The 26,836-nt window shown below is 40.3% G+C and overlaps 2 protein-coding genes and 1 long non-coding RNA gene across 8 annotated transcripts; 1 reads left to right on the plus strand and 2 right to left on the minus strand.

The window, feature by feature from the left end:
• Window positions 1-4,322: 4,322 nt before the first annotated feature.
• On the minus strand, window positions 4,323-13,459 carry LOC134870722 (alpha-N-acetylgalactosaminide alpha-2,6-sialyltransferase 1-like). Of its 2 annotated transcripts, XM_063893087.1 has the most exons (9): window positions 13,258-13,459; window positions 12,759-13,047; window positions 12,367-12,529; window positions 11,286-11,451; window positions 9,500-9,638; window positions 9,296-9,399; window positions 7,377-7,460; window positions 6,756-6,855; window positions 4,323-5,499 (listed from the first exon to the last, which is right to left on the minus strand). In XM_063893087.1, exons 1-9 carry the CDS (start codon window positions 13,356-13,358, stop codon window positions 5,293-5,295), a joined length of 1,353 nt encoding a protein of 450 aa, XP_063749157.1. In that variant the 5' UTR covers window positions 13,359-13,459; the 3' UTR covers window positions 4,323-5,292. The 2 variants fall into 2 exon arrangements, with proteins under 2 accessions (XP_063749157.1, XP_063749158.1); XM_063893088.1 differs by lacking the exon at window positions 12,759-13,047 and having other exon boundaries at window positions 13,258-13,417.
• Window positions 12,832-21,795, plus strand: LOC134870725 (uncharacterized). Its single transcript, XR_010166593.1, has 2 exons — window positions 12,832-13,793; window positions 15,051-21,795. It is a non-coding gene; the product is annotated as an uncharacterized LOC134870725 (long non-coding RNA).
• Window positions 21,796-22,143: 348 nt separating this feature from the next.
• Window positions 22,144-26,740, minus strand: LOC134870723 (matrix-remodeling-associated protein 7-like). Of its 5 annotated transcripts, XM_063893092.1 has the most exons (6): window positions 26,280-26,740; window positions 24,979-25,089; window positions 24,846-24,879; window positions 24,652-24,754; window positions 23,903-23,960; window positions 22,144-22,548 (listed from the first exon to the last, which is right to left on the minus strand). In XM_063893092.1, the coding sequence occupies exons 1-5, from the start codon at window positions 26,538-26,540 to the stop codon at window positions 23,927-23,929; spliced, it is 543 nt and encodes a 180-aa protein (XP_063749162.1). In that variant the 5' UTR covers window positions 26,541-26,740; the 3' UTR covers window positions 22,144-22,548; window positions 23,903-23,926. The 5 variants fall into 5 exon arrangements, with proteins under 5 accessions (XP_063749162.1, XP_063749161.1, XP_063749160.1 ...); XM_063893091.1 differs by lacking the exon at window positions 23,903-23,960; XM_063893090.1 differs by having other exon boundaries at window positions 24,846-25,089.
• Window positions 26,741-26,836: the final 96 nt, after the last annotated feature.

The raw sequence follows: 26,836 nt of genomic DNA on the forward strand, positions 1-26,836 counted from the left end.
GAGCGGTACTGCAGTCGCTTTACCGCACCGTTGTGACGAAAAGAGAGCTGAGCCAGAAGGCAAAGCTCTCTGTCTACCGGGCCATCTTCGTTCCTACCCTCACCTATGGTCATGAAGGATGGGTCATGACCGAAAGAACGAGATCGCGGATACAAGCGGCCGAAATGGGATTTCTCCGCAGGGTGGCTGGCATCTCCCTTAGGGATAAGGTGAGAAGTTCAGTCATCCGGGAGGGACTCGGAGTAGAACCGCTGCTCCTTCGCGTTGAAAGGAGCCAGTTGAGGTGGTTCGGGCACCTAGTGAGGATGCCACCTGGGCGCCTCCCTAGGGAGGTGTTCCAGGCACGTCCAGCTGGGAAGAGACCGAGGGGTAGACCTAGGACCAGGTGGAGGGATTATATCTCTTCACTGGCCTGGGAGCGCCTTGGAATCCCCCAGTCAGAGCTGGTTGATGTGGCCAGGGAAAGGAAAGTTTGGGGCTCTCTGCTGGAGCTGTTACCTCCGCGACCCTGACGGAAAAGCGGGAGAAGATGGATGGATGGATGGATAATAAGCTGAAGATTAATTTGCTCAGGAGGAAAGACAGAGGAAAGAAGATGAGGAGGCAAAGACGAGGGCAGAGGATGAGGCCATGAAGAAGAAAGTGCTCTCCAACATAGGGGCTCAGTTTGGAGGGTTCCTGGCCAAGGTTAGAATAATACATTTTCTAAGGCAGGTGAGCCACTGTAAGCTCTCTGATCCTACAAGAAAGTGAGTTGTTTTTGCAATCTGCAGGTAGAGCAGAGGCGTGGCAAAAGGCAAACTGCGAGGCAAATCAAGAAGAAGACTTTGGCAGACAGACGCAAGCCCCTGGCTATTGAGTCCCTGAGAGAGGACGACCTGAGGTCAGTTTATGGTCCATTGAAAACTGATGCATTTTATCAACAACAATATTTGATTAATTCCTTTTGTTTGCCATGTTTGAAAATGTTCCACACAACTTAGAGCTAGTTGTATAATGTAATGGTTTCTCTGAAGATAAAGAAGATTTAAATTAAGCCCCATACTGTATGGATATTGTCTAAAAAGACTCCATCTAAATATCAAATGTTAAGACATGCTTATCTTCCACATTGTGTTGACTCATGAACCTTAAACAGACCAGAAATACAGCACCTGCATTCCATCACAATGAAATCATCTCAAAACAAGATGCAAACAAGATCAAAGAATAATCCCACAGTTTCAAACACGTCTGCTTCCTTATTGAGAAATGAGAAGCCCTGGATAAACGGCGAGGTCCGAGCTAAACTTAAAGCACGGGCCATCGCGCACAGCGGCGGTGATTTGGATGAGTACAGGAATTCCAGGTATGCACTCCGGAGAGCTATTAGCAGTGCGAAAAGACAATACAGGGACAAGGTGGAATCGAACTACAATGGCTCCAATGCCAGAAATATGTGGTCTGGACTAAAAACAATAACAGACTACAAAAGGACAACGAGTGGTGCTGAGGAAGTGTCTGCATCTCTCCCAGATGAACTGAACACATTTTATGCACACTTTGAGAAGCCCCCTGCTGTAGAGGCACAGAAGGCCCAGGATCCCTGCTCACTGGTTTTAACCAGTGCAGATGTGTGTAGATCTCTGAAAAGGATCAACGCACACAGGGCTCCTGGACCTGATGGCATCCCTTGCCGTGCTCTCAAGGTTTGTGCAGTTCAGCTGGCAGATGTCTTCACAGACATTTTCAATAGGTCACTGCTCCAGTCTGTAGTCCCCACAAGTTTTAAAGAGTCCATTATTGTCCCTGTCCCCAAAAAGACAAAACCCATCTGCCTCAATGACTACCGCCCAGTTGCACTCACCTCCATCATCATAAAGTGCTTTGAGCGGTTAGTCAAAACTTTTATCACCTCCTCCCTCCCTGACTCAGTGGACCCCCTGCAGTTTGCCTACAGAGCAAACAGGTCCACGGATGATGCCATCTCCCTCACCCTCCACACTGCCCTCTCCCACCTGGACCAGAGGAACACTTATGTGAGAATGCTTTTCATTGACTACAGTTCAGCATTCAACACCATTGTGCCCTCCAAGCTCATCATTAAGATCAGGGACCTTGGGCTCAACAGCGCCCTCTGTGACTGGATCATGAGCTTCCTAACGGGCAGATCCCAGGCAGTGCGGATGGGGAACATCACATCCTCCACCTTGACCCTCAACACCGGAGCCCCTCAGGGTTGTGTGCTCAGCCCTCTCCTCTACTCCCTGTTCACGCACAACTGCGTGGGCCACACACAGCTCCAACACCATCATCAAGTTTGCTGACGACAGGTCCGTCATCGGCCTGATCACAGACGGCGACGAGACGGCGTACAGAGAGGAGCAGAGCCCTGACATCTTGGTGCCAGGACAACAACCTCCATCTCAACGTCAGAAAAACAAAGGAGCTGATTGTGGACTACAGGAAGAGGCAGAGAGAGGCACACACACCCATCACCATCGACGGGACTGCTGTGGAGAGAGTCAGCAGCTTCAGGTTCCTCGGGGTAAACATCAGTGAGGACCTGACATGGACACATCACACCAGGGTCATATCCAAGACGGCTCGACAGCGGCTCTTCTTCCTCCGCAGGCTGCGGAAGTTCAACATGGACTCCAGGATACTCTGCAACTTCTATAGGTGCACCATCGAGAGTATCCTGACTGGCTGCATCACCGCCTGGTATGGCAGTTGCATCGCCCTCAACCGTAAGACTCTACAGAGGGTGGTGAAAACTGCTCAGCACATCACCAGGACGGAGCTGCCATCCATGGAGGACCTCTACACCCAGCGGTGTAGGAAGAAGGCCGGTAGGATATTAAAGGACCCCCATCAACCCAGCAACAATCTGTTCTGTCTGCTGCCGTCTGGCAGACGGTACCGCAGCATCCGGACCAAGACCACCAGACTCAGAGACAGTTTTATACCACAGGCTATAAGACTACTGAACTCCTGAGCTCTGTGAATGTCTACTCACATCTGTTTATAGTACACACATATATACATATATATATATATATATATATATTATACACATCTGCCATACATATCTGTTTATAGTACACATATCTATATATTATACATATCTGCCATATACATCTGCTATACATAATATATGCATCTGTCCATACCTCCTCATTCAACAGTGTAAAGTATTTAAATACTCTCAATGTATTCCACATATGTATATATTTCACATTCTTACATTTTTTTGTTGTTATTGTAAATATTCTTCTCTCTTTTTGCACTATTTTATTTATCTTATTCGCACCATGTATGTTGAGTTGGAGGAGCATGGGATATAAGATTTTCATTGCCAACATATACGTTGTATATGCTGTGCATATGACCAATAAAAACCTTGAAACCTTGAGACCTATTGCATTGTCTTGTGTAAAATGATATCTGTGACGGTGCAGAGAGTGGATCGCACTACATTAGCAACAAGTAAAGATGTGTGTCCACCAGGAAACTTTGTCAAGCAATGAGAGTCCAGGCAGAGCTGCTGGATACAAAACTAGATCAAATGTTCTGCAAATATAATATGATCCAGTTTTACAAAATCCGACTTAAAGCTTTTTTAAACACTTCAAACTGCTCCATTACATGATAATATTGAACACAAAAGCAGAATCACAGTAGAAAAAGACTATTTTGAGGCTGTAATTATAAGAAATGGGGCCGCACCTTAAATTATTTCCACTTTAATCCTGTAAAAAATGAAGATTAGTGTCTTGTCTCACACACACCGCTTTTTAAACCAAATAAAATGTTAAAAGTTGACCTATCGTCAAATATCATAACACCATTTAATGGGAAAAAGTACTTCTATGTATTTCAGAGGTATAACATTGACTGACAGTTTGAATTGGAAATGTAAGTGAATATAAAATGATATTTTACCGTGGGATGATTTATTTTAAGGTGATCCAATCTATGTAGTGTTATGCGCTATCATGAAACCAAAGATATATATACTGTATATATATATTGATTCACCTCCTTCTTTACATTGGAGGCAGTAGTTTGTGGCGCTGTTAAACTGAACCTTTGTGTACAGTGTAAACGGTGTACGGTGTTACTGCTATTTTCCAAATCCAGGAATGTCTTTCCTAGGTAGAGAAACACCTCAGGTCAGCCACATAAGTAAAGACTTTTTCATTTCTCACTGACCCTGAAACACAGTCACTCATATACACTGTTGTAAAGTGGAGATTCTGTTCTCGGAATGTGAAACAAAAGACCTCACATTACATTATGACTGTAATACAGCCGTGGTTCTGAGAAAAATGCCTTCAAAGTATGATTTAAACTTTTGGTATTTATTCAAATGAATCATGAATCATGGAACAACACACACCCACGCACACACAGACACTGTACGTGTCCTTCTTTGGCACTTGCAGATGTCAATCCAGTACACAAAGGCACTCGCATACAAGTTCCCAACCACACCCATAACCTGTGCACGCCCTAACCAACGTGCATGCTCATTAACAAACAGTTGAAACACATATTCGTGATTATCGACGTTCATGTTTTAAATGGAAAAAATAGTTTTAAATGAATACTTAATAATATATTTATGTTGATTTAGATGAAGATGCAAACAACAAATACAATTTACAAATAGCAAAAATAACATCTAAGTAGCAAATATGCATTTTTATCTGCCTTTCTCTACATACTTTAAAATATTCAAAAACAACCAAGGCAGTGCAGGCCCAGGCTGTATATACATGAGTTTTATGGGTTACCACCATTGGATTAGCTATGATTCACGTCCCGGTCTGAAATCTCTGTTAGTCTATAACATACCTCAGTGTTAGCTCCTTAGGCTGTTTTTCTCATAACGTTCAACCTCAATTGCTTATTTTTCACAGATATCCATCGATGATATGGATTAGCCTAACATTTTTTTAGTTGCATAGAGGACTAGGATTTTCTGAAGTCTTTGTATTTGATAGGAATCAAACACGAACAGAACATATTGTTATGCTTCTGTCGTTAAGCTGCTTCTCTTACCGCTTCACCCTTAAAAACTCCAAAATCGATTTGTCTTTTGAACTTGGCGAACATTACCCAATATTACTATAAAGCGAGATGTTGATATTAATTCACATGCATCTAGAACAGAGCCTTTGCAACATGCCACTGATTGTGAAAGAGCATGCCACACATTGTCTTCCACTTTCTTTTGTAACATATATGATAATACAAATATAACATTTCTATAAAATAATGGGTTCCATTAACGCCATTCTACCTGTATCAGAGTTTATTTTCCTTTCCTGGCTCTTGGGTTAATTTTGTTCTTTGATATAGCTTAAGGATGTTGCTATCGTGAAGGTTTTTCCACAGATTTTTCTCCAAGATATAGTCGTGGTTGGCATAGAAAACCACACTTTTCTTGATCTTCTGATAGTAGTAGTTGGAGTATTCCTTGTAGTCGTCAGTCATGAATCCATATGCACTCACCTGAGAACAGAGAACAGGGGCAATGATGAACAACAGCAGGATTTGTTTATAAAAGAACGACTGTTTTGAAAAATATGCAGATTCAATTTATTGCTGAGAATAAGATTGGAATATCCATAACCTTTTCATGTCAGTCCGGAATTACAACCTACAGACATCAGATGGCTAAGCTTAGTTTAGTGTTAAGACTGCAAGCAGAGGAAAACAGCTTGGCTCCGTCCAAAGGTCAGGTTTTTATTTTGGACCGATAAAGAAATCCCTGAACATGGGCAAGAAATCTAAGTTCAAATTTTGTAGGTTTAATCCCTTTATAGGTATTAAACAATATATAGTTAGATCTTCTCATCTAATGCCTAACATACAGTACAAGACTTTAAAAAGACTAGAGTCTGACTCTCACATTTAAAGAAAATGTGTCATAGTTCCCAGAGTGTTAGTCATAGACTGGGAGTCTGGCAGGGTCACTATTTAAAAGTCTATAACTAGATTCCTTTTGAGATAATTTAACCCTCCTGCTCTGATTCACAACATGAAAATTAGATGAGAAGTATCGGGCTTGAATGTCAACATGTTTTAGTTCTCTTGGAATGTGGAAAAGTGAGAAACCGGTTGTGTCATTAAGTTACCGCTCTGATGGATACTCCCATTGTACCACCATCGAGTTGAGAAGGAACATAAGTTATCCCTAAACATCCCTATTGACTAAGAAATGTGCTATAGCAATATAGCCAAACACTGTCGCAAGGGCGAGGGCTACATAAGAAATAACATTGGCTAAATTGCTGGCATTGCTATTTTGTGGGTGGTGGTGTTTGATCACCACCAGAAAAATTATTTTATTTCCCAGCTTTACACCTGATAATCATCAGTTTTTTATATGCTTTTCTTTAAGATATTTTCCCTAGAACACCATTGGGCGGCAGACTCATGTTCTGATTCAAGTAACACTTTTAATAGTGTTAGACTGTAAACAATTATTAGGTCCTATGGTCCACTATTATATAAGCCTAGGAACAATCCTACGCTTCAGCTAAAGATTGCTTTAACCATAAATTGCGGCACTTTCTCTAATGTCTCTCATAAATACAGGTGTTTTTATGAGATTTTATGATTTATATGAGAACAAAGAGAGCCGATACTTAATGTCCTGTGCCTGTATGACCTGTATAGAGTATTGTTTACTCCATTCTTCATATAGGCTTGGATACCTAAAGGATAGATGGCAAGTGTACAAGTTTGAGTTAATATGAACTTACAGTGTCGCAGGTGTGCAGAGCTAGGAAGAGAGTGAATGCCCCATTGGTCGGTCTGACTATCGCCCAGTGTGAAGAAAGCAGACCACGAGACTTTAAGAACCTGCAGGCGATGAACAGTGTCAGATAAACAATCCTTATACATATTTGATCCAAAAGAGAAAACAAATTACAGCCTCCACATGTTATAAAAAGTGTAGACTTTTGACTATCCATTTTCTTTGGTTGCCTATTTTTTTGGATGTTAATGTAAGAAAATATTTTAGTTATTGTTGCTGTGCTTCACATTGTCTTTTTCCAGTTATTACCATTGTTATTAAAATCATATAAAGTAAAAAGTTTGTTGTTTTTTTTGTTTTCACGTCCCCTTAGGGGCTCGGTACAGATGCTACGTAAGCAAAGTCTATTAATTAATTTACTTGCTGCATTGTTCCTTTTTGTACTAGTGATTTTTAAAAAAAGTTTTTAAAGTTGATGGAGCATTGGGTTCTTTTTGAAAGGTTTGCCTGTTTAAAATGTGTGTCTGATGGATCCCTCGTCTTTTATCTACAAACTAAATTTACCTAGGGTACAAATAAATAACTGTTACCTAAAGGATGGACAGGATTATGGACGGTGGTTTACCTGTTTCTCACGTATCTGAGGAAATCCTGGTGAAGAACGTAGAAGCGCGTCTCATTGTACTGCCCTGCATAGTACGTCCGTGGCCTGTAAATGCAGAAATCATTAGCCAGGTGTTTTATTTTTTTCAATGCACTTAGTACCCCGATGGAGCGTGATGCAAAACTGTTGTTACACCGTGTTCTAGGTGAGTCAGGTTCATGCATTGCTGGTTTGTTGGCAGAGACACGTGTTGGCCTGTGAAACATTGATTCAAACACTAAGTTTAAAGAACACCCATTCTTAATAACACTTAACTTTATAAAGCAACGATTTTGAAATAATACAAAGTCAATTAATGAGTTAAATCTGATGCTGGAGCTCAAATTGAGATTTATTTTAACACAAATACAAATGAGACCTCTGCTATTGTCAGATGGGAGGCCTTTAAAGCGTACATCAGAGGTATGATCATATCCTATACCAGCTCAAAAACAAACAAACTTAAACTGGAAATGAATGAACTTGACCGTAGAATCAGACAGTTGGAAGGAGAGGCTTTCTTGGATGACTCCATAAAGATAAAACAAGAATTGATGTCTCTTAAAGCCCAGTATGAAAAAATGTCTATAACAAAAGCAGAAAACAGTCTAATCCGTCTGAAACAGAGTTACTATGAACAAGGTGAAAAATCTGGGAGATTGTTGGCTTGGCGTATTAAGAAATTGGACGCAGATAGGGCAATTAATGCGATCCAAACCCAAAGTGGGACAATATCAGCAGACCCCCAGGAGATCAATAAAACCTTTGCCTCTTTTTACAAAACACTGTATACATCTGAAACTCCTGAAAACTTAGGAAAACAGAATGATTTCCTGGATAAACTTTGTATTCCTACTATAGCCGATGATTCTAAAGCACATTTGGACGAAAAATGAACTCTTTCAGAAATCTTTATTATTATTATTTAATTAATTTTAATCTATCTTCCTTTGTTAGTTCTGTTTATTTTCCCTTAGGGAGGGGGACGGGGGATTTACATTATTAATGTTGATGTTTAACTTTTTGCTATAATGTACCATTGTGGATTGTCGATTTCTACAAACATCTGAAAATCAATAAATACATCTTCAAAAAAATAATAATCTGATGCTGGTTGCTAGCCTACACAAATCTCCTGCTAAATGCTCATCGCTTTGACTCTATCACTGCTACACATTTTACACAATGAAAAATATCAACCATCTTGTTTCACAGAGTTCAGGCTTTTAGTTGCACTGCGAACATGCCTGAGATTACTGGAGCTCTGACGGATATAATATAAGGGCAGTCAAGTCAATGGATGGTTCGGAGATCATAGATTGTACATCATCTATTTTATCTGGGCCATGGGTGAATGGCTGATGCAGTTTTGATGGCATTTATGGAGGAAAGGACTATTTTATATCAAGAAATCTACGTGAACTCTCACTCTGATTGTAATGTGTTACTCCTACGTAAGTACTTTTGTTAATGAATTCAAGTTAATCCCTGAGCAAAATATTGAGTTGAAACTTCAGAGCCAACAGAAATGAGTCAGTCTGGTCGGATAAGCAACTCTTTTCTTTAGATTTCAGTGCCTGTATTTTACTTTCTAAATGTACTGTATGATTTATGTTTTCTAGGTGCCTTTAAATGAGAAACAAATTAGGAGGAATCACCCCTTCCATGTTTAAGTTGAATAAGGCGCCACCTTTGTGTATGTTTATAGGTGCTTTTAATAATAAGAAAGTTATATATTTTGATGATTTAGAAAAAGGAATCATTGGAAATTAGAAGGTATCCTTAAAAAGGTGACCTGGCGACACATTTTCAGGCCCAATCAAAGATATTCAAGGACTGGAATTACTGTATGTGTGTTTTTGTGTTACCTTCTACTCATTTCATAGATAGTTGGTGTTTACCTCCTGTTTTTATATGGGCCATCACTGATCCTTTCTCCTTTGAGAAGACCCTCGAGCCAGTTGAAATCCCTCATCCCTTCAGGAATAATCACATGTTTTATGCCCTGCCAAAAAGAGGATGAGTGATGAGTAGGAATTAAAAGGTTGTTTGTATGTGTGTGGAGTGCGAGTTACACATTAAAGTACTAAACATGACATTCGTACCTCATCATTAGGGACATTTTTGTATCCATAAATCTTCAACAAATATTGGGACGAAGTGATGGAGTGGGCCGTGTGAACGTACACTGATGTTCTGCTTCCCACGTCTTCCTCGTAACCTTTGGTGATAGCGCCGTTCATCCTGTCGCACAGACAGATACACGTGTGAAAGGGGCCTTGATAAAATGACTTTCATTAGCTTAGAAGCTAACTTTTATTACACGCAAAAAGAGGTCATTGTGTCAAAACATGATTGTCTGTACAAGTTAGTTTAATTGCATGCAAAAGGCAGAATAAAAGATTGAAAGTGACATACATTTCTGTAAATATATTGGTGTAAATGCACAACAAATATGGTGGTAGCTGCACAGTAATCCAAGGATTGTGCCACCCTAACACAGCTGAGGTAATATATTTTCCCATAACAATGCATGCCACCATAAGAGCGGTGACAGTCACGAAAGTGTATTCCTGTATGTAGCTGAACAGGTAAACATCTTCTGTATCGTCAATCACAAAAAATAAAAGGTATCTAAAAGAATATCTAAAAGCCTGAAATGTACAAGCAGTTGGGGACATTACAAAAGCAGGAAAAACATTTTTGCTTCAGTTGAATTTATTTCCTCACGCAGGCGCATAATGTACGTGCTGGTTGGCTTTTGGCTGTAGTATTTGCTACAGATTCAAAATAACTTACTACTGACCCCTTCTTTCTCGTGGTAAAATAAAAAAGATAAAACAGTATAATAAAAGACAAACTACTCTGAGGCTTTTGCCCTTGAATTAGCTTAGAGAAGTGTATGGTGAGACGACCTCTTAGTCCAACAAGGGGCAACGCAGCAACCAAAACTCCTTTCATGCAGTGCATCCTGTTTAGTGGTCTGTACGCCATAACAGGATGTGCACAGTGAAGCAGGACAAAATGCGTCCCTATACAGCTCCGGAAAATATTAAGAGACCACTCATAATTGTTCTCAAATCTTTATCTCTATATGTATGGCAGCAATTCCAGAGTCTGTTGAATTCCAACACAGAGAAAACATTGTCAGTAGTCTCTAGAATACAATAAAACATTTTTAAAAAATCATTTAACTCAAAGACATACCTATAAATAATAAAACAAGTGAATATGATAATGCTGAAGTGGTCTCTTAAGTATTTCCGTGGCTTTAGATGCCTTGGCCATCTTTGAAGGAAACTGTGAAACTCTGCCCAGGTAAGTCAATATTTGATGAGCAGTGGATATAAATTGACAATTAATCGTTTTCCCAGAATGTTGACTCAACAAAATCAACACTGCCATCCATCAACATTTGTGACTGTAGAGGCTAAGTCAACGCTTTAAACATCTGAGGATCTGCTATCTTGACGTAATGTCCGACGTAAATAAATGTCCGATACAAAGTTTCCAGTTAAATACAGTCCACAGATTTCCTTTTATTGATGTCCATTTAACTTGCTTCTTTTCTTATTCAGATACATAGCTAATATCACGGTTCACACAATACTTTTAGCAAATGTTTGTAATCCTGTGTGTGTGTGTGTTCTCCGTGTGTGGTGAAAAACAGTCTTTCCGGCCATCTATATTTTTTTGATCCCCTCCCTAACTAAATATTGCCTTGGCAATCTCAGTATAACACCATTGTCAATAAATGCTGATCCTGATCTCTGGGAAAAAGGGAACGTGCAAAGAAATGACATTGTTACATTGTAGGCCTACACAACGTTTTTTTTAACAAGTCACCTGCCGCCATTTTGAGTATACAACATTCCCAGGTTACTTCCTTACCGGAAAACGTAATCATGAGCATCGATCTCTTCTCCCTTTTTTGAGCCATTGAGTATTCCCCCACAAGCTACCACAGCACAGGACACACACCCGTCTGCACCTGGCTTTCGAAGGAGGAGGAGTGGCTCTTTGGGCTTTGGGATCAGCTTCACTGAAGTCATTACATCTAGAAAAAAAACATATGAAATAAATAACGTGAGAACAGATCAGTGGCGGAATGTAATGTACTAAAGTACTTTACTTTAGTATTAGTTATCAAGCCACTTTCTACTTCTACTGCATGTCTATTAAGAGGGAAATCATGAACTTTAGTCCTCTACTCTTATTTTGCATCTTTTGTCACTAGTTACTGTGTGGATTCAGATTTTTGTACTCAAAAGAATACGAATACAACTGTAAAAACATGAACATTATTGGTAAATTAATCATAATAATAATAATGGATCCAGCTTCTAAAATATAAGTATTTGGTGCTTTTTCCTTTAATTATTCATAAACTGCTGATTAATCCATAATAAAATGAATCAACAGTTAAATTGTTCAAAATGAGCTTCCCCTCAACCAATTGAAACTACAAAAATCCTGCTTTTATATGAATGAATTGGTAATTATGATCTAATTATATAGTATGTTATCGTTTATTGGTTACATGTGACACATTCAGGATCTTTGTACCTCTAATTCCTAACTCTAACCCATTTATTGTGTAACTGTTGAGTGTTAAAAGTTGCATATCACCAGCTATTGTATTGGATTATTGGGATGAGACATTGTCCCTGGGTGACTTCATCACTAAGTAAATGACTTTCTCTCACTATCTACCTCTTAATTCTCACTTTTGGGACTTCTTAATAGCATTTAATTACATTCTGATGAGACTTAGGTATTTGCCTTATTTACTCCACTGTCCACATTAGAAGATTCCTATTATTATAATGTTTATCACCCTGAGCACAGAAGTTTCCTTATACCCAGGAAAAATAAGTAGAATTGAAATAATTGGTATCCACCAGTCCCTTAACATAGCAACTATGGAAAACATTCTTGACACTGTGTCTCATAAGGACATATAGACACCTACCATCATGCTTAAACCCCATAAAACCAAAGGGATTGTTAAAATGTGAAAGTCGGTTCCACTCGCTCATGTTGACGCTGTCTTTGTGCATATACAAGCGTATGTTGGGAAGGAAATTCTTCTTAAAGTTCTCATCCTCAGAGTTTCGCAGAGACTTGGCACACGTCTGAGAATAAAGCACAAGCTATTGATATACAAAAAACGTATTGTCATTAAATGCTCCCTTACAGCTGAAGAAACCGCAGGCAAGAAGCCAGACAGGTAGAAAGATCTTTTTTTTAAACAGAAATGCAGATCACACCAAAGAGACGGCAGCTGAAGAACCGGACGTGCAGATTACCCTCTCCCACAAAGTTGATGACTTATAATGTTTTATCTTGTCCTGACATGCTTACTGTCTGTCTGGGTGGAGCATCCTGGTTATAAATATCCTCAAAATCCCACTCAGGAAGCTTCTTGTAGGAGCTTTTGAGGAGGACGGGCATGGGAGTCTCAGCCACAGCGCCTCGGGTAGGTCCCATTTGATCATTTTTTATCTCTGTCACCTTTTTTTTGTTGGTGTAATCAGGATGTTTTGTTGTCTGTGTAAACACAGTAGGTGAAGTGGAGTTTCCCTTTTCAGCTCCAAAGTCAACCAACAATTCTTGAGCTCTGTGTCTTATTTTTACTGAGAAAGATGGCCATCTGATGTAGAAATAAAACGAAAGAAGCAATTGACGCAACATACAAGCATGATCAGGATACATTTTTATAGTATCTTTAATTAACCTGTTGTTAATCCAGTTGTACCCAGAAATGTGCCGATAGACATGTCTATGAATAAACAGGATTTGTAAATAATCAACCAGTCCAGCTAAGTTCCTTCCTAATAATTCCAGAATCAAAATAACTTACCTGATTTTGCTCAGTGAATATTCCGATGGAAAATACAATAGTAAAAAGCCAGCTGAGAGCAGAAGTATTAAATAAAAAAGCCTTGCGATTTTTTCAGCCATCCCTGACACTGAGAACTTTAGGCTTTATGGCTTAATTTAAGACTAACAGCTGTCACAGTCCGCGCTCTCTCTGAGTTTCTCCACTCTGCCTCTCATCTGATCTTACCCTCTGACACGCCCCTCTCATCAACATCTGCTCACTAAACCTGCTCACCAGGGCCGGTTCCGGGAGGGGGGGGGAAATCTCAATATCGCCTAGGGCAGCCAATGGGCTAGAACCGGCCCTGCTGCTCACACACCTGCATCCATAGGGAGGGAGAGCAAGCGCATTTTGTGGCATTTGCAAGCAGTGGCAAGCACTTCCGGTGGCAGCTGCAGATGCCACTACTTTCTGCATGCCACTAGATGCCACTAGCTACCAGATGCCAGTAGCTACTTGTCGATGGCTGCTGAAAGGGAATAACCACTGGATGCCGAGGCAAACGAATGTTTAAGGTAGTTGCCACTCGCTTTCCGTGGCAAATGCTGCTGTTTTAACACTTATTTATCGTGTAAAATGTCGCTGTTTAGGCATGAATTTATATCACTGATCTGTACACAGATGTGCGATCTTTATTTTTCAAAAAGATTCTAAATTATAATTTATATTCAGATTTACTCGGGGAACGTGGTTTGTTAAAAAAAATAAATGACCGTGCTATATTTTTTGATAGTAATACAAATATATTGTAATATAACATAAATACTGGCGAGTGAGGGTTGAACGCCGAGCTGACGCTGTCGCTTCTGAAGAGGAGCTTCCACTGCTTGCTGGGTCATTCTCCAGGAAAGGTTGAATTTGGGAAAAATATTTCTGATGAAAATTATTCCTTCTAATACACTTGAAACTTCTTTAATATCAATATATAACATCTAAACTTGACTAATCCAAACCAGGTCCAGCTTAATGCATTTTTATTATTTTAAAAAATTTCAATAAATAATTCATCTGTTGTTTTTTTTGTCATTGGTGTTACCTATAATGCAAACAATACTGCATATTTCTAAAAAATATTTTTTCCCTAAAACTTGAATATTCCATTAAAAGAAAACACTTGGAACAATAAAACAAAAAAAATATTTGATTTAACCTATGAAACTTAATTTTAAAAAGTGCAGAATCAGCATTATGGACATCCATTTCACTTGCGCCTTCAATGTTTTCGTTATAAAACAAAAATCAGTTGAAGAATATGCATATAAGTTTTTGGATACTTACTTAAACATACCACCTCATGAATAAATAAATGATGAAAAAGAAAATGTTGGTGATCAATAACAATAATCCATGTGTACCAGGCGATCACTGAAAAAAACATTAAGTAACACCAATGACGTGCCATAACACCAATGATGCAATAACATCAAATAACAACAATGACTACTTTTTTGGAAATAAACTCATTTTTATTTCATAAACTAATTTATAAAGTCATTTCATAAACTCATTTCATTTCATAAACTCATTTCATTTCAGAAACTTATTTCATTTTCATTTCTTACAATCATTTCATAAACTCATTTTCATTAAAAAAAAAATAATTTCATAAACTCATTTAAAATCATTTCATAAACACACGTTCATTTCATAAACTCATTTCATAACGCTCATTTTCATTTCCTAAACTCATTTCATGAACTCATTTGCATATCATAAACTCATTTCCTGAACTTGATAAACTCTTTTCTCCATTCCTCACTTCAACATCCCAGCTCTTCCTTGATGAACGCCCAAATCTTTTCATCCAACTCAATGTACCTCTTGTTGGCAGCGACTGGCTCTGGCATGAGGCACATTATTTGATGATCTTCGTACCAGTTCACATCCTCAATTGGAGATGGCCAGTAGAACTTATTCAGGTCATACCTGCCTGACCTGTGCATGCATTTGATCTGGATATTATGGTTCTCCACCATCAGGATAATGCCAGGATATGGCTGCCCATCATGCAGTCAGACATCAGACTTCAGGACGTCTGGAGAAAGGAAACTAAAGGGATCTTCTCTTAGAAAACATTAGCATTGAAATCTGTCCACAGAGCGGATGCTTGGTGATCTGTCTGGAGAAGAGGTTGGGGTCAAGACTGCCTGGACTACCCTCATTCGCTGCCTGCATCTGGCTTGGTACACACGCCATGCCTTTCGCTGAGCTCTCCTCTCTCTTTCACTTAACTCTCCTACATTCTTCCTTTTTTTGTTGACAATATCACTGACATAACCCTCACGCCGTTTCTTCAAGTACTCTGCCCTACGTACAGGGTCTGTATCTCTCCGCTGCCTGTATAGTTTCTGCTTTTCAGCAGCACTCAATTTGGCCATACCTGAAATATTGAAAAGTACAATAGCAAAACAAAATAACTATACAATAACTATACAATACAAATAACTATAAAATAATTAAACTGTTTTGGTAAAGTTTTTTTCTCCACTTGATGTTTTTGTTGGACCTTTTATACAGGAATGTCATTGGTGTTACCAGTTTAGCCAGGAAGAAGAGTAACACCAATGATAGTAACACCAATGACAGTTTGGGGGAAAAACTACAATTAAAACAAAATGGCTGCTGTGTGTGAGACCACATGCTTTCAGTGTTATCAAAAACTTAAATTTATTTGATGTATTCAAGTTTTATTTTAATTTTTCTCAACCCCATGGCTATAAACTGAGTAACACCAATGACGGGCTTCACAGCTTCATATACAAATCTAGAAGAAATCATGACATTTTTTAAAAAATGAAGCAAGACATCTGACTTACCTCATGTGCTTGACCACTTGACCACAGGAAATTACCTCTTGACCCGAAGGAAGTCCAAAGAAGTGACATGCAAATTTCAAAATAAAGTGTTTTGTGTAGCGATAACACCAATGACATAATTTTGGGTGACAGATATTTATTTGATATTATTAATAATATTTAACTATTTCTTAACTATTTATATGTCCTAGTCATTGTATGTAATGTTAATGAACATATAAATTTGATTAATTTAATTAAAAAATGTATTTTTAAATGAAATTATACACTTCCACTTCCATGTATTGTAATTGTGACACAGCGATTCTATGAATGTGCCATTTTAAATAAGTTGATAAAATTAAATATTAATCATTAGACCAATAGAGTTTATTTTTATATTACCAAAACAGTCTTTACTAATTGAATATATATAATGTATGTGATTATCAGGACAACTTTGGCAGTTTTGGAGTCTACAAAAGTGTGTGACAGCAATATCCACCGTTTTTGGAGAATGACCCTGCTACGATGAACCAGGTGTATTATTACTAGTTAAGAACGACAAATAATTAACATAAAGAAATGTCTGTATTGACACAGCAACTTGTAGACTGGTGTCATTAGGCTTGGCTACAGACTTCGGTGTGCTGTAACTGATTTCAGTTCCCACTGCCAGTGAGATGCCAAGGTTTATACCTTCTAAATAAGGCACAAACAGATTTTGATATAATACATCAGGTTGTATTTACTGTATTTGTCCAACATTTTTAAATATGTGCGTTACAGCAGTGTTTTTAAAAGGCATAGAACATGAATACAACTAAAATAATAATAATAAAAGGTTGTCTTTGAGAAGGATAACGTCTCCTTCTTGCAGATTTTGGTGGGACTTAGTCCATTTTTTTCCGGCTGTGCAAAGTTGACAAGTATACTTTTCTCCAACGGCTCCAGAACATGTTGGACAAGGCTTGTACTTGTCTCCACTGCTTGGTGAGGAGGTCTCTGTCCGTAAAGTCTCCTGGAGGAGGCGGGACGCCGACTTTCTGAGTTAATAGGAGGGATGCTGTGAGAATGAATGGATCCTCTGGGTCACTTGAAACCGGAACTAGTGGTCTTGCGTTCATAATTGCTGCCACTTCTGCCATTAATGTGCACAAGACTTCATGTGTCAGGTGAGTGCCCTGTTCAAGAAGCATTGAATCCAGGATCCTTCGGGCTACTCCAATGAGACGTTCCCACGAACACCCAGGAACACCCTTGTTGGTGTAGGTACCTCTGCACAGTGGTGTCTGGTTGGTCTGCGCTCATCTTGAGCTCTCTGCAGGCCCCAATGAAATTTGTACCACAGTCTGACCTTAGTTGTTTGGCTGGTCCTCTTATGGCAAAGAAGCACCTCAAGGCGTTGATGCAGCTTGAGGCGTCCATTGAGGCAATCACCTCGATGTGAACAGCCCTGGAGCTCATACAACAGAACAATAAGGCCCACCGCTTGCTCTCAGACTGCGCTCCTCTTGTACGTCTGGTAGTGGTGTGCCATGGTCCGAAGACATCCAGCCCCACATACGTGAAGGGAGGGCAGGCCTTGAGACGCTCTGGTGGCAGATCTGCCATTTGTTGCTCCTGCATCCGTCCTCTGAGTCTGCGACAAGTCACGCATTTGTGAAGAGTTGAGTTAATGAGCCCCTTACCTCCCAGGATCCAGAGTCCTGCCGCTCTCACGGCGCCTTCTGTTAGGTGCCTGCCCTGATGTCTCACCTCTGGCCTCCTCCTCAGGTTGCGTTGAAGTGATTTAAACCGTCTAAGCGCTTGATCACGGTTGTTAGGCAACCGTTGTCTAGGCTGCCTGAACGGTAACGGAGCGACCCAACTGAGTGAATCATTTCTGTAGACTTCTTTGTCCATTATTCTCAAGAAGATCTCATCTTCAACTGAAGGTGCTAGCCTGTTGTCTTGTTCGGTGCGGTCAAATGCATTTTGACCCAGCCGATCTCCTTTAGCCCTGCTGGGCCCTAAGACACCGTTCCTAGGCTCTTTGCCATGAATCTCTTCTCTGACATGCAAAAAGCTTGTGCAAGGTTGGAGGAGAGAAGGCCGACGACAATCAAACACTGTTGTCCTGTAAGTGCTGACATTTGGTTTGTGTGCGTTCCCTAGACAGACCTCTCCAACTAACACCCATCCTAGGTCAAGGCGTTGAGCAAAGGGGGCGTTGAGAGGGCCGTTTATTTGCTCCCTTACCTTACGCGCTCTAATTATGTCTCTACCAAGCAGCAGGAGGATCTCAGCAGTGGGGTCCAACTCCGGGATGTGTTCTGCTACTTTGACGAGGTGAGGTTGATGAAGAGCGACGATCGGCGTGGGGATTTCAGCCCGGTTGTCAGGTAAGTCGTTACATTCAATAAGCGGGGGGAGAGGGATTGTAACTTTCCCATTGAGTGCTTCGACCATAAAATCTTCAGCCCTTCTGCCAAACGTTTCTACTGTGCCGGAACATGTTCTCAGTAGGTAAGGATAGGACTCACACTAAATGTTGAACAGGTCAAAGAAACTGGACCTAGCCAATGACCGGTTGCTTTGGTCATCTAAAACAATGTATGCTTTGATGGCTTTATCTGGACAGCTCTTGTGATACACCTTTCCTAGACATATCTTGGAGCATGACCGCCCAACTTGTCCTGCACCACATACTTCAGTGCAATTTGAGCTGACGACTTCCGTGCTGTCGTCATCCTCTTCTCCCTCCCCACCATTCTGTGATGAGGGTACAGGAGCCGTGTTTTGAGGTGCAGGGCCCGGATGCATAGCTGATACATGTTTTGTGCTGTCACACTCAGAACATTTCACTGATGTGGTGCAGTCCTTTGCCACATGACTATTTGAGCCACAGCACTCTCTTTCAGAAAGTTTCTCCTGTCTTGAAGATCTTTGGCTCTAAAGGCTTTGCATTTGTTCAGTGGATGTGGCTTTGCGTGTATTGGGCAGCTCTTATTTGGATCACTGGAAGTGCTTGACTCTGCTGGGGAGACATTGGTCTTATGAACTGCAATGGGGTTCTTGGTGCTTTTAAAATGGGAACTTTCAGCCTTCAAAGAGGGCCCACTAGCATTTAAAAAGGCAAAGCTGGGATCATTCCTTTTCTTTGCCTCATAGCACATGAACCTAGTAAAGAAATCAAATAGTGGAAACCGTCCTCCATTTCCTTTTTTGTACCTTGAACCCGCAGAGATCCATTTTTCTTGCAGTCCATAAGGCAGCTTGGCTACTATAGGTTCGATGCCGCGTGCAGTATCTAGGTAAGACAAACCTGGGAGGTAGCCGTCTTCCTTAGCACACTGCACTTCCATCAGCAGATCTGCTAGCTCCCTTAGCTTCAGATTTTCTTTCACCGAAAGCCTAGGGAATTTGTCCAGACGAGTGAAGAGGGCCTTTTCAACTACCTCTGGTGCTGTGTAGCATTCCTGAAGACGTTCCCAGGCTTTCCTGAGTGCTATGTCTGGACTTGCTATGTGCACTGAACGTAAGCGTTTCACATGGTTGCTGGATTCTTTGCCAAGCCATCGAGTCATTAAGTCCAGCTCCTCGGTAGCAGTGAGACCCAGGCCTTGGGTAGCACTTTTATATGAAGACTGCCAAGCACGGTAATTTTCAGGTTGATCATCGAACTCATACAAGCTTACACTCACCAGGTCACGTCGAGCTAAATATTGTGCGAGACGTTCAGTTGTGCGCACACTTTGGTCAGTTTTTAGCTGAGGGAAAAAGTGCGGAGCAGAAACATTCAAGTCAAAGTGAAATGTCTTTGAATTTATCTGAACATCCTCTCTGTCATATATGTCTGACAGTTTGACTACCGTTGGAACATACGCATAGTCTGGGCCATCCTCTACTAAGTCCACATTACCAGTGTTATTAGCCTGTGGTGGCTCATGTGAATAAACAGGAACCTGCTGGTATGAAGAAAAAGGGTTGTTTGGACTGAAACATAGAGTGGCAGCTGTAGCAGGCTGTAAAGTCTGAGGGCTAGCCTTCGTAGCTGCTCGCTCTGGGGAGCTAGTTGGGGCAAAATGAGCTTGGCTGTATTCGCTTGTCCGCTCCATTTTAATTTCTTCTGATGGGCCCGTTTCATCCAACAGAATACACCTCTCCATTGTGTGAGCTGCAACCGATGTATTTGACGTGTATAGATTCTGTCTGTTTACTTTCCACTTTACAGGAAAATGGCCGTTTCTTACCCCAAACTCCGCGACAGCTTGCCAAAATAAAAGTCCCTTAAAAATTTAGCCTTAATGGCAACACAGACTGGATGAGTCAGAACTTTCTCCAATTAAACAATGACAAAACTGAGGTAATTGTTTTTGGAGCGAAGGAGGAACGACAAAAAGTCAGTGCTGAGCTTCAGTCAGCAATGTTCAAAACAACAGCTAACGCCAGAAACCTGGGTGTAGTCATGGACTCTGACCTGAATTTCAACAGTCACATTAAAACAATCACTAAGTCCGCCTACTATCACCTGAAGAATATATCTAGGATTAAAGGACTAATGTCACAGCAGGATCTAGAAAAACTTGTCCATGCTTTCATCTTCAGTACACTGAACTACTGTAACGGTGTCTTTACAGGTCTCACTAAGAACTCCATTAGAAAGCTGCAGCTGATTCAGAACGCTGCGACTCGAATCCTCACTAACACTAAGAGAGTGGATCACATCACTCCAGTTCTGAGGTCTTTACACTGGCTTCCTGTCTGTCAAAGAATTGATTTCAAAGTTCTGCTGCTGGTTTCTAAAGCATTGAATGGTTTAGGCCCAAAATACATTTGTGATCTCCTGCTACATTATGAACCATCCAGAACTCTCAGGTCTTCTGGAATGGGTCCACTTTCTGTCCCCAGACTTAGAACTCAACAAGGAGAAGCAGCGTTCAGTTATTATGATCCAAATATCTGGAACAAACTCCCAGAACCCCGCTGCAACTCTTACTACTTTCCAGGCTGAAAACATTTCTTTTTGCCGCTGCTTTTAATTGAACTGTTTTGATCTTACATTGCACTGTGACTTTTATTCATGTATTTTATACCTGTTGTGTTTATTTCATTATCTTTGCTATTAATTGACTGTTTTTAAATGCCTTTGTAATGTGTTTATACTGCACTATTTTTTTAATGCTCTTAATGTCTTTCATGTTTGTAAAGCACTTTGAATTGCCTTGTGTTGAAAGGTGCTATATAAATAAACTTGCCTTGCCTTCAGCAGCTATCGGCAAGTACTGGCATCTGTGGTTGCTAGTGGCGCTGATGCCACTAGCTGCCTCGGAAAGTAGTGGCATCTGCAGCTGCCACCGGAAGTACTTGCCACTGCTTGCAAATGCCACAAATTGAGCCAGGCCCTACTGCTGATTTGTTGTTGCAGACTCTGCCTGTTTCGCACCTAGCTTTTATCTGAATTACCCATTGAACGTCTTAGCCTTCTGTACCCCCACCTTGATTCCAGCCTGTGTGTTTCCTGGTTCCTGTTTGCCGGTTCTGGTGGCTGCTAGGCATTTCACCAGTTTGTGTTCCATTATAACTTTTTCTTTATTTCCTGCTGTGGATTTATCCTGCCCTGAACTGAGAGTCAACATCAGTTCTCCTGAGAGTTTCCGGTGGACATTTTGTCTCTCACATTGCATACTGCTTTATACATGTACCTGCATCTAGTTCAATAAAAGACATTACAAACTAATCCTCTGCTCTAGTGTGCTGCAATTCGGTCCTTATTACCCCCGTTACAAATCGTTGAGATATGTCACCAACTGTATTTGGCAGGGCTACATAAAAGTTAACCGAGAGAGATACACACGAGAAGAAAGGAATGTTGCTCTCTCAGTCCCTGTCTCACTCTCTTACCAGGCAGGCTTTCACACCCATTTCTTCACAAAACAAAAATTTTTTTGTTTCTTACATAACAGAGGAGAAGTTTTGCAATACTGACTTTACAGGTTAGGTTCCTGTTACAGATTTAAGGAACATTTTAAATTAAGAAAATGTTATGTAATAAATGATTTAAAAAAAAAACATCATATAAAACTGATACAAACAATAGGATTTTATTGACACATCGGTAGCTAGAGAATATCTGTGCCTCGGATCCAGCTAATTATATTTAGTATTTATATCATGGGGTGTGTGGATTACAGGTGGTGGGACGGTATTCAAAGAACACAAAGTATGTCAAATCAAAACACAAAGAGAGGTTGTTCTGTGGATTGTACAGCTTGTGTTGAATACTGTGAACCTGTTTATTAAAGTATTTGGTGCACTGCAGTAGTCCTTAATATAAAGAGGCCATCACATGGTGGGATCCCAAAATGTGAAGGAGTCTCAGATAGAGTATAGTCTGAGCTGCTCCTCCATGTCCCCATCTGAAACCTCCCCAAACGTCTCCTGGTTGTCTTTCAGCAGCTTGAAGATGGCGGCCAGCTGCTCTCGTTGCACCCTGGAAAGAGAAATTAATCAGAGAATAATATTTAATGGGGAAAAAACCCAAAGTCTGCAAACTTTAGATCTTTTATTTGGTGAAATTCATAATGACAAACAAAACCCAATCTGTAAATATACGTAAAGAAAGCTGCGAAAGAACACTGATACCAGTTCTTCCAAGTGTCAATATTAAAAGTAAAGCTCTTCTAGTATTTAGCTGCAGGAAGGAGTCCTAAAACCCAGACATGTTTGTGGGTGAGAAGCCTGAAATAATGTCTGTGGTTGATCCAAGATGTACAGGCTTTTTTCCATGCCATAACATATGTAAGTTAATACTGTACTCATGGTGTTTTTAATGCTATCCCTTGTCTTAAAAAAATACGGTTGTGAACAACTGACTAAATGAGACTAGAGTTGTTGAGGACATTTAATGTCATCTTGCCGCCAAACTCATTGCTATTGCATTCACACTTCAAAAATAATTGGTGAAGATTACCTTTTCAAATAAAACATGTATCAAGTATCATATACTTACAATACAAAAGAATAGTTACAATGGAGTTACTGTTTTATTACATGATATGCTATTTTATATTGCTATACATTTCCATATTTATACAACTGAAAACTTATCATATTATAGATGCTGACCCATATCAAACAACTGCCAAATGCTCTTATATACTCTGTATAGTTTCTATTTTAAATTCAAATATAGCTTAATCTACAGTATGTGCTGCTGCTACAACAGAATTGTCTCATTTATTGTCACAAACTCATGATAGAGAACATTGCATTAATAGATGACCCTTTACATTGAACTCATGTAATAAAGTTAGATGTAAAATGTACATGTAATGGAAACTAGGTGTCAGCTGAATCTAGAAAAAAGCTTTTTTTCTCTTTTTGTGAGATTGGTGTATTTTGTCCATGGTCTTTAAGATTGAACAAACCAACTTTATCAAAGCATATCCCTCAAATGTTCCCCTCACACTCACTATTCCAGTGTTACACAATCTTTTTAGAGTCAGCCCTAGTCCCAGTTCTGCGGTACACTGAGTCCTCCTTGTGGCAGAACAGAGGAGAGTCCTGAGAGGATTAACTAACACTCCTCTGTCCAAGTTGACGACTAGAGACACAATCAACACCTGCTGTCACAGCTGAGAATCACACGTCTAATGTTGCACAACGGGACAGTGGGAGGAGGGGGTGTGTATCGTCGCTTCGTGGCCACTTGAGCATACCGAGATGATGAGGCCAAAATCACAGCTGAGGTTAAAAAATGCAAACTCGTTTTGGAGTTTGGTTTTCATAAAATGGCCAGAAAGTGACCCCCCTGAGATAAATGGGTGAGAATAATAATACTTTACCACATAATTGCTCCTTTTTCAGGCCTACAGACAGTTACAGACTGTGTTGGACTGTATCCTGCAATGATAAGAGCAAAATCTTGTATCCTATGTGTCCCTGTTTTTTGTTCTTCAAGTGTTTTTTACAGTCTTGTGTCATTCATCCTTCAGCTAATTCCTGGCAGAGATTCAATCTAGCCTTACTCAGTCTAGTCTGAACAGGAAGACTGAGACAGCAGCTAAACAGGGAGCGAGCACCAACAAAACAGAGACACAGAGTAGGGGAGATTAGAGGGAGGAAGAAAAGGAGTCAACAGTGAACAGAGTGGGCTCTTTATATGGCTCTTATTCCTGAAGCTGTAATGAATGTTTATAAATGGTTAATTAACTGCTAACTGTGCCAATTAGTTTATATTTTGGTATACTAACCACCAAAAAGCTGGAACATTATTTTTGGTATTTAACTGTGTATTAATTAGGACAAGTAGGATATGTTTTCTATCTGATAGTAGGATTATGGAAAAAGTAGTGAACCCTAGCAGGGGCTAACCTTAAAAAATATGTTATCATAGCGAGTAAGTGCATGGCTTGGACATATGTTGATTTTTTAGATCTGTTACAAGCCATTAGTAAGAAGAACCTTTGGGTTGCCAGGTTGTGGAAAAACCTCCTTTAATTCATCAGGGATGCTCCCAAATTAATTGTTCTTAAACTCATATAAAGGGAACCATTACCAGAAAACGGCACCCATATTGGTCCTTTTCACTGACCTCTGCTCCTCCTCCAGCTCCTCTGAAGACATCATCATCTGCAAGTGGTGAGATCGTGCCTTTCCAGGGACGTACTTCAAGGAATCGTTTTTGTCCTCGTTATCTGATGAAACAAATCAACGAGAAATAAGTAATCTTACATCCAACATTTATTTTTAAATAAATAGTTGTAAAAAATTGAATATTTATCTCACCGTCTATCCCCGGGCTCTCTGTGGCTTCTTCAGTCTGAGGGATTGAGAAAGCACACTTTAGGAGTTGCTTTTCAGAGAGCCCAATGTATGACCTACGACACAACCTCGACGAGGCCTCGGACGACGAGTCTACCTCTAAGCTCTGGTGTCTACACCCAGAACTGGGCAAGGACAGGCTGGTTGTGGAGGAGTGCTTAACTGGTGTTGCCACTTCTTCTGAGAGAGGGTGGGGATGTGCCTCCTCCTGTCAGAGAATTAAGGGGTAAGATGAGGGCCACCTAGCCATCTTTCTCTCCCTTAAACTTGATCAATTCATTTTTACTTTTGAAACTGGTGTAAGGGTATTGAACTCCAAACAAACACCTCCTTGTGTTACCTGTATTTCTCAGCTCTCCTGGATGCTGATCTGGCCTACACTTGGCACAGGTGTCAGGTTAGTTTTTCATACCTTTTTCCCTTGGGTGCTGATTTGACCTCTCTACAAGAAGACATTCAGATTAAAAAAAAAATAGGACAGTGAGGGTCCTGAAAACTGCCGATATGTGTGGAGGAGGCTCATCTTGCCATATTTCCATCTGTGACACTTTGATATCCAAATAACACTAATAATAAGTGATGTTGCCTTTTTCTTATTAATGATGCCAATTTATGCTAAAAGACACGAAAATATCATCTTTGTTGCCCTCAACATTCCACGTGTATTTTGTGGGATGTTCTCTACTAGAAATGTCCCAATAGTTACTCATATTAAAGTACTGCGCTTTGGTACAATTTTGAATATTTAGTTGAATTTCCCATTACATTTTAATTAACACTTTTACTCTGCTACACTTTACTGGGAAATATTTTCTTTTTTACTCCACTACATTGATTTTACATTTGGAGAGCTTCAGTTTAAAAGCTCATTTTTTTCTATTGTTGAATAATATGCTGATTATTTCCCTGATTGATCCAACAATATTTGGTTTAAATTATAATACAATTACCCCGTTTCTCAAAGTGAAATGTGGGCTCTTCAAATGTCTTCTTTATTTAGTTTAATAACTTTATTTCTGTGGTAGAATTTCATAAAAATATCATCGGCTAATATAATGTAAAGCAATGTTACATACTAAACTATGCACCACTCTATATAAAGAGTTACACAATACAAGTTTTCCATTAAACTAGACATCTTTCATGTTTCCTATCTTGCCTTTTTCTTTTAAAGGCTATAATTACATTACACTTTAGTAAATTCACTTTACAATGGAGCTTAAGATGTTAAGGAGTATTTTTTCTATTGTAGCATTGCTGCTTCTACTTAAATGAAGGCTCTGGGTGCTTTTTCCACCTCTGACTGGACATGTACACTGTACCTGAGTGGAAGGGGGAAGTCACTAAAACAAACAATCACAGCTTTCCCGTAGCATGCAGACTACATATGAGACTTACTGAAAGCACAGACTTCACTACATCCCAGTGATCATGCGAGCTGCCGCTGATCTCACACCAGTCGTCCGCAGCCTTCTTCTTCTTATTGTCCGGCAGATGGCCGTTCTGCTGCGGCCCCGCTTCATCTAATCCTCCGGCAGCACTGTGTCCGAAATAACTCGCAAAGTCGACGGTAGGCGATGAGCCGCTAAATAAAGACGTAGCGACTACAATAGCGAGCAGCGTGAAGATAACAGCGGATATTACAAAAGTTAGATCCATGTCTGTGGAGCCGGGTGGATGGTGTTGTTATCAACCCTGTGTTGGGACAGTCTACCCCGCTTTCTGTTCACCTGAGTCGGCCACATTCAGTTAAAGTCGGCCATCCCGCTGTTTGTGATTATCCTCCCCAGACATCAACGTTAACGAGCAGCGTTTACGGGATATGCTACAATCTCCTCTCCGAACAGGACGTCACATCCTCCGGCCCCGCCCCCATGTCCACACAGTGCCCCAGCTTTATTACCCCACCCCGCCCCGCCCCACTCCCTTCGGACCGTTCAGGTGCAACGTGCCCT

The sequence above is a fragment of the Eleginops maclovinus genome, chromosome 10 (genome assembly GCF_036324505.1).
Source record: "Eleginops maclovinus isolate JMC-PN-2008 ecotype Puerto Natales chromosome 10, JC_Emac_rtc_rv5, whole genome shotgun sequence".
NCBI lineage: Eukaryota > Metazoa > Chordata > Actinopteri > Perciformes > Eleginopidae > Eleginops > Eleginops maclovinus.

Excerpts from the sequence above, each read along its gene's own strand:
- LOC134870722 (XM_063893087.1), bottom strand. The coding sequence starts at position 13,358 with ATGGCTGAAAAAATCGCAAGGCTTTTTTATTTAATACTTCTGCTCTCA. Across the intron at positions 9,639-11,285 it reads GCTCATGATTACGTTTTCCG|GATGAACGGCGCTATCACCA; the intron begins GTAAGGAAGTAA and ends TCTGTGCGACAG. Across the intron at positions 6,856-7,376 it reads CTCAGATACGTGAGAAACAG|GTTCTTAAAGTCTCGTGGTC; the intron begins GTAAACCACCGT and ends CATCGCCTGCAG.
- LOC134870723 (XM_063893089.1), bottom strand. The coding sequence starts at position 26,540 with ATGGATCTAACTTTTGTAATATCCGCTGTTATCTTCACGCTGCTCGCT. Across the intron at positions 25,090-26,279 it reads TAGTGAAGTCTGTGCTTTCA|GAGGAGGCACATCCCCACCC; the intron begins GTAAGTCTCATA and ends ATTCTCTGACAG. Across the intron at positions 24,755-24,845 it reads AGAGAGCCCGGGGATAGACG|ATAACGAGGACAAAAACGAT; the intron begins GTGAGATAAATA and ends TTGTTTCATCAG.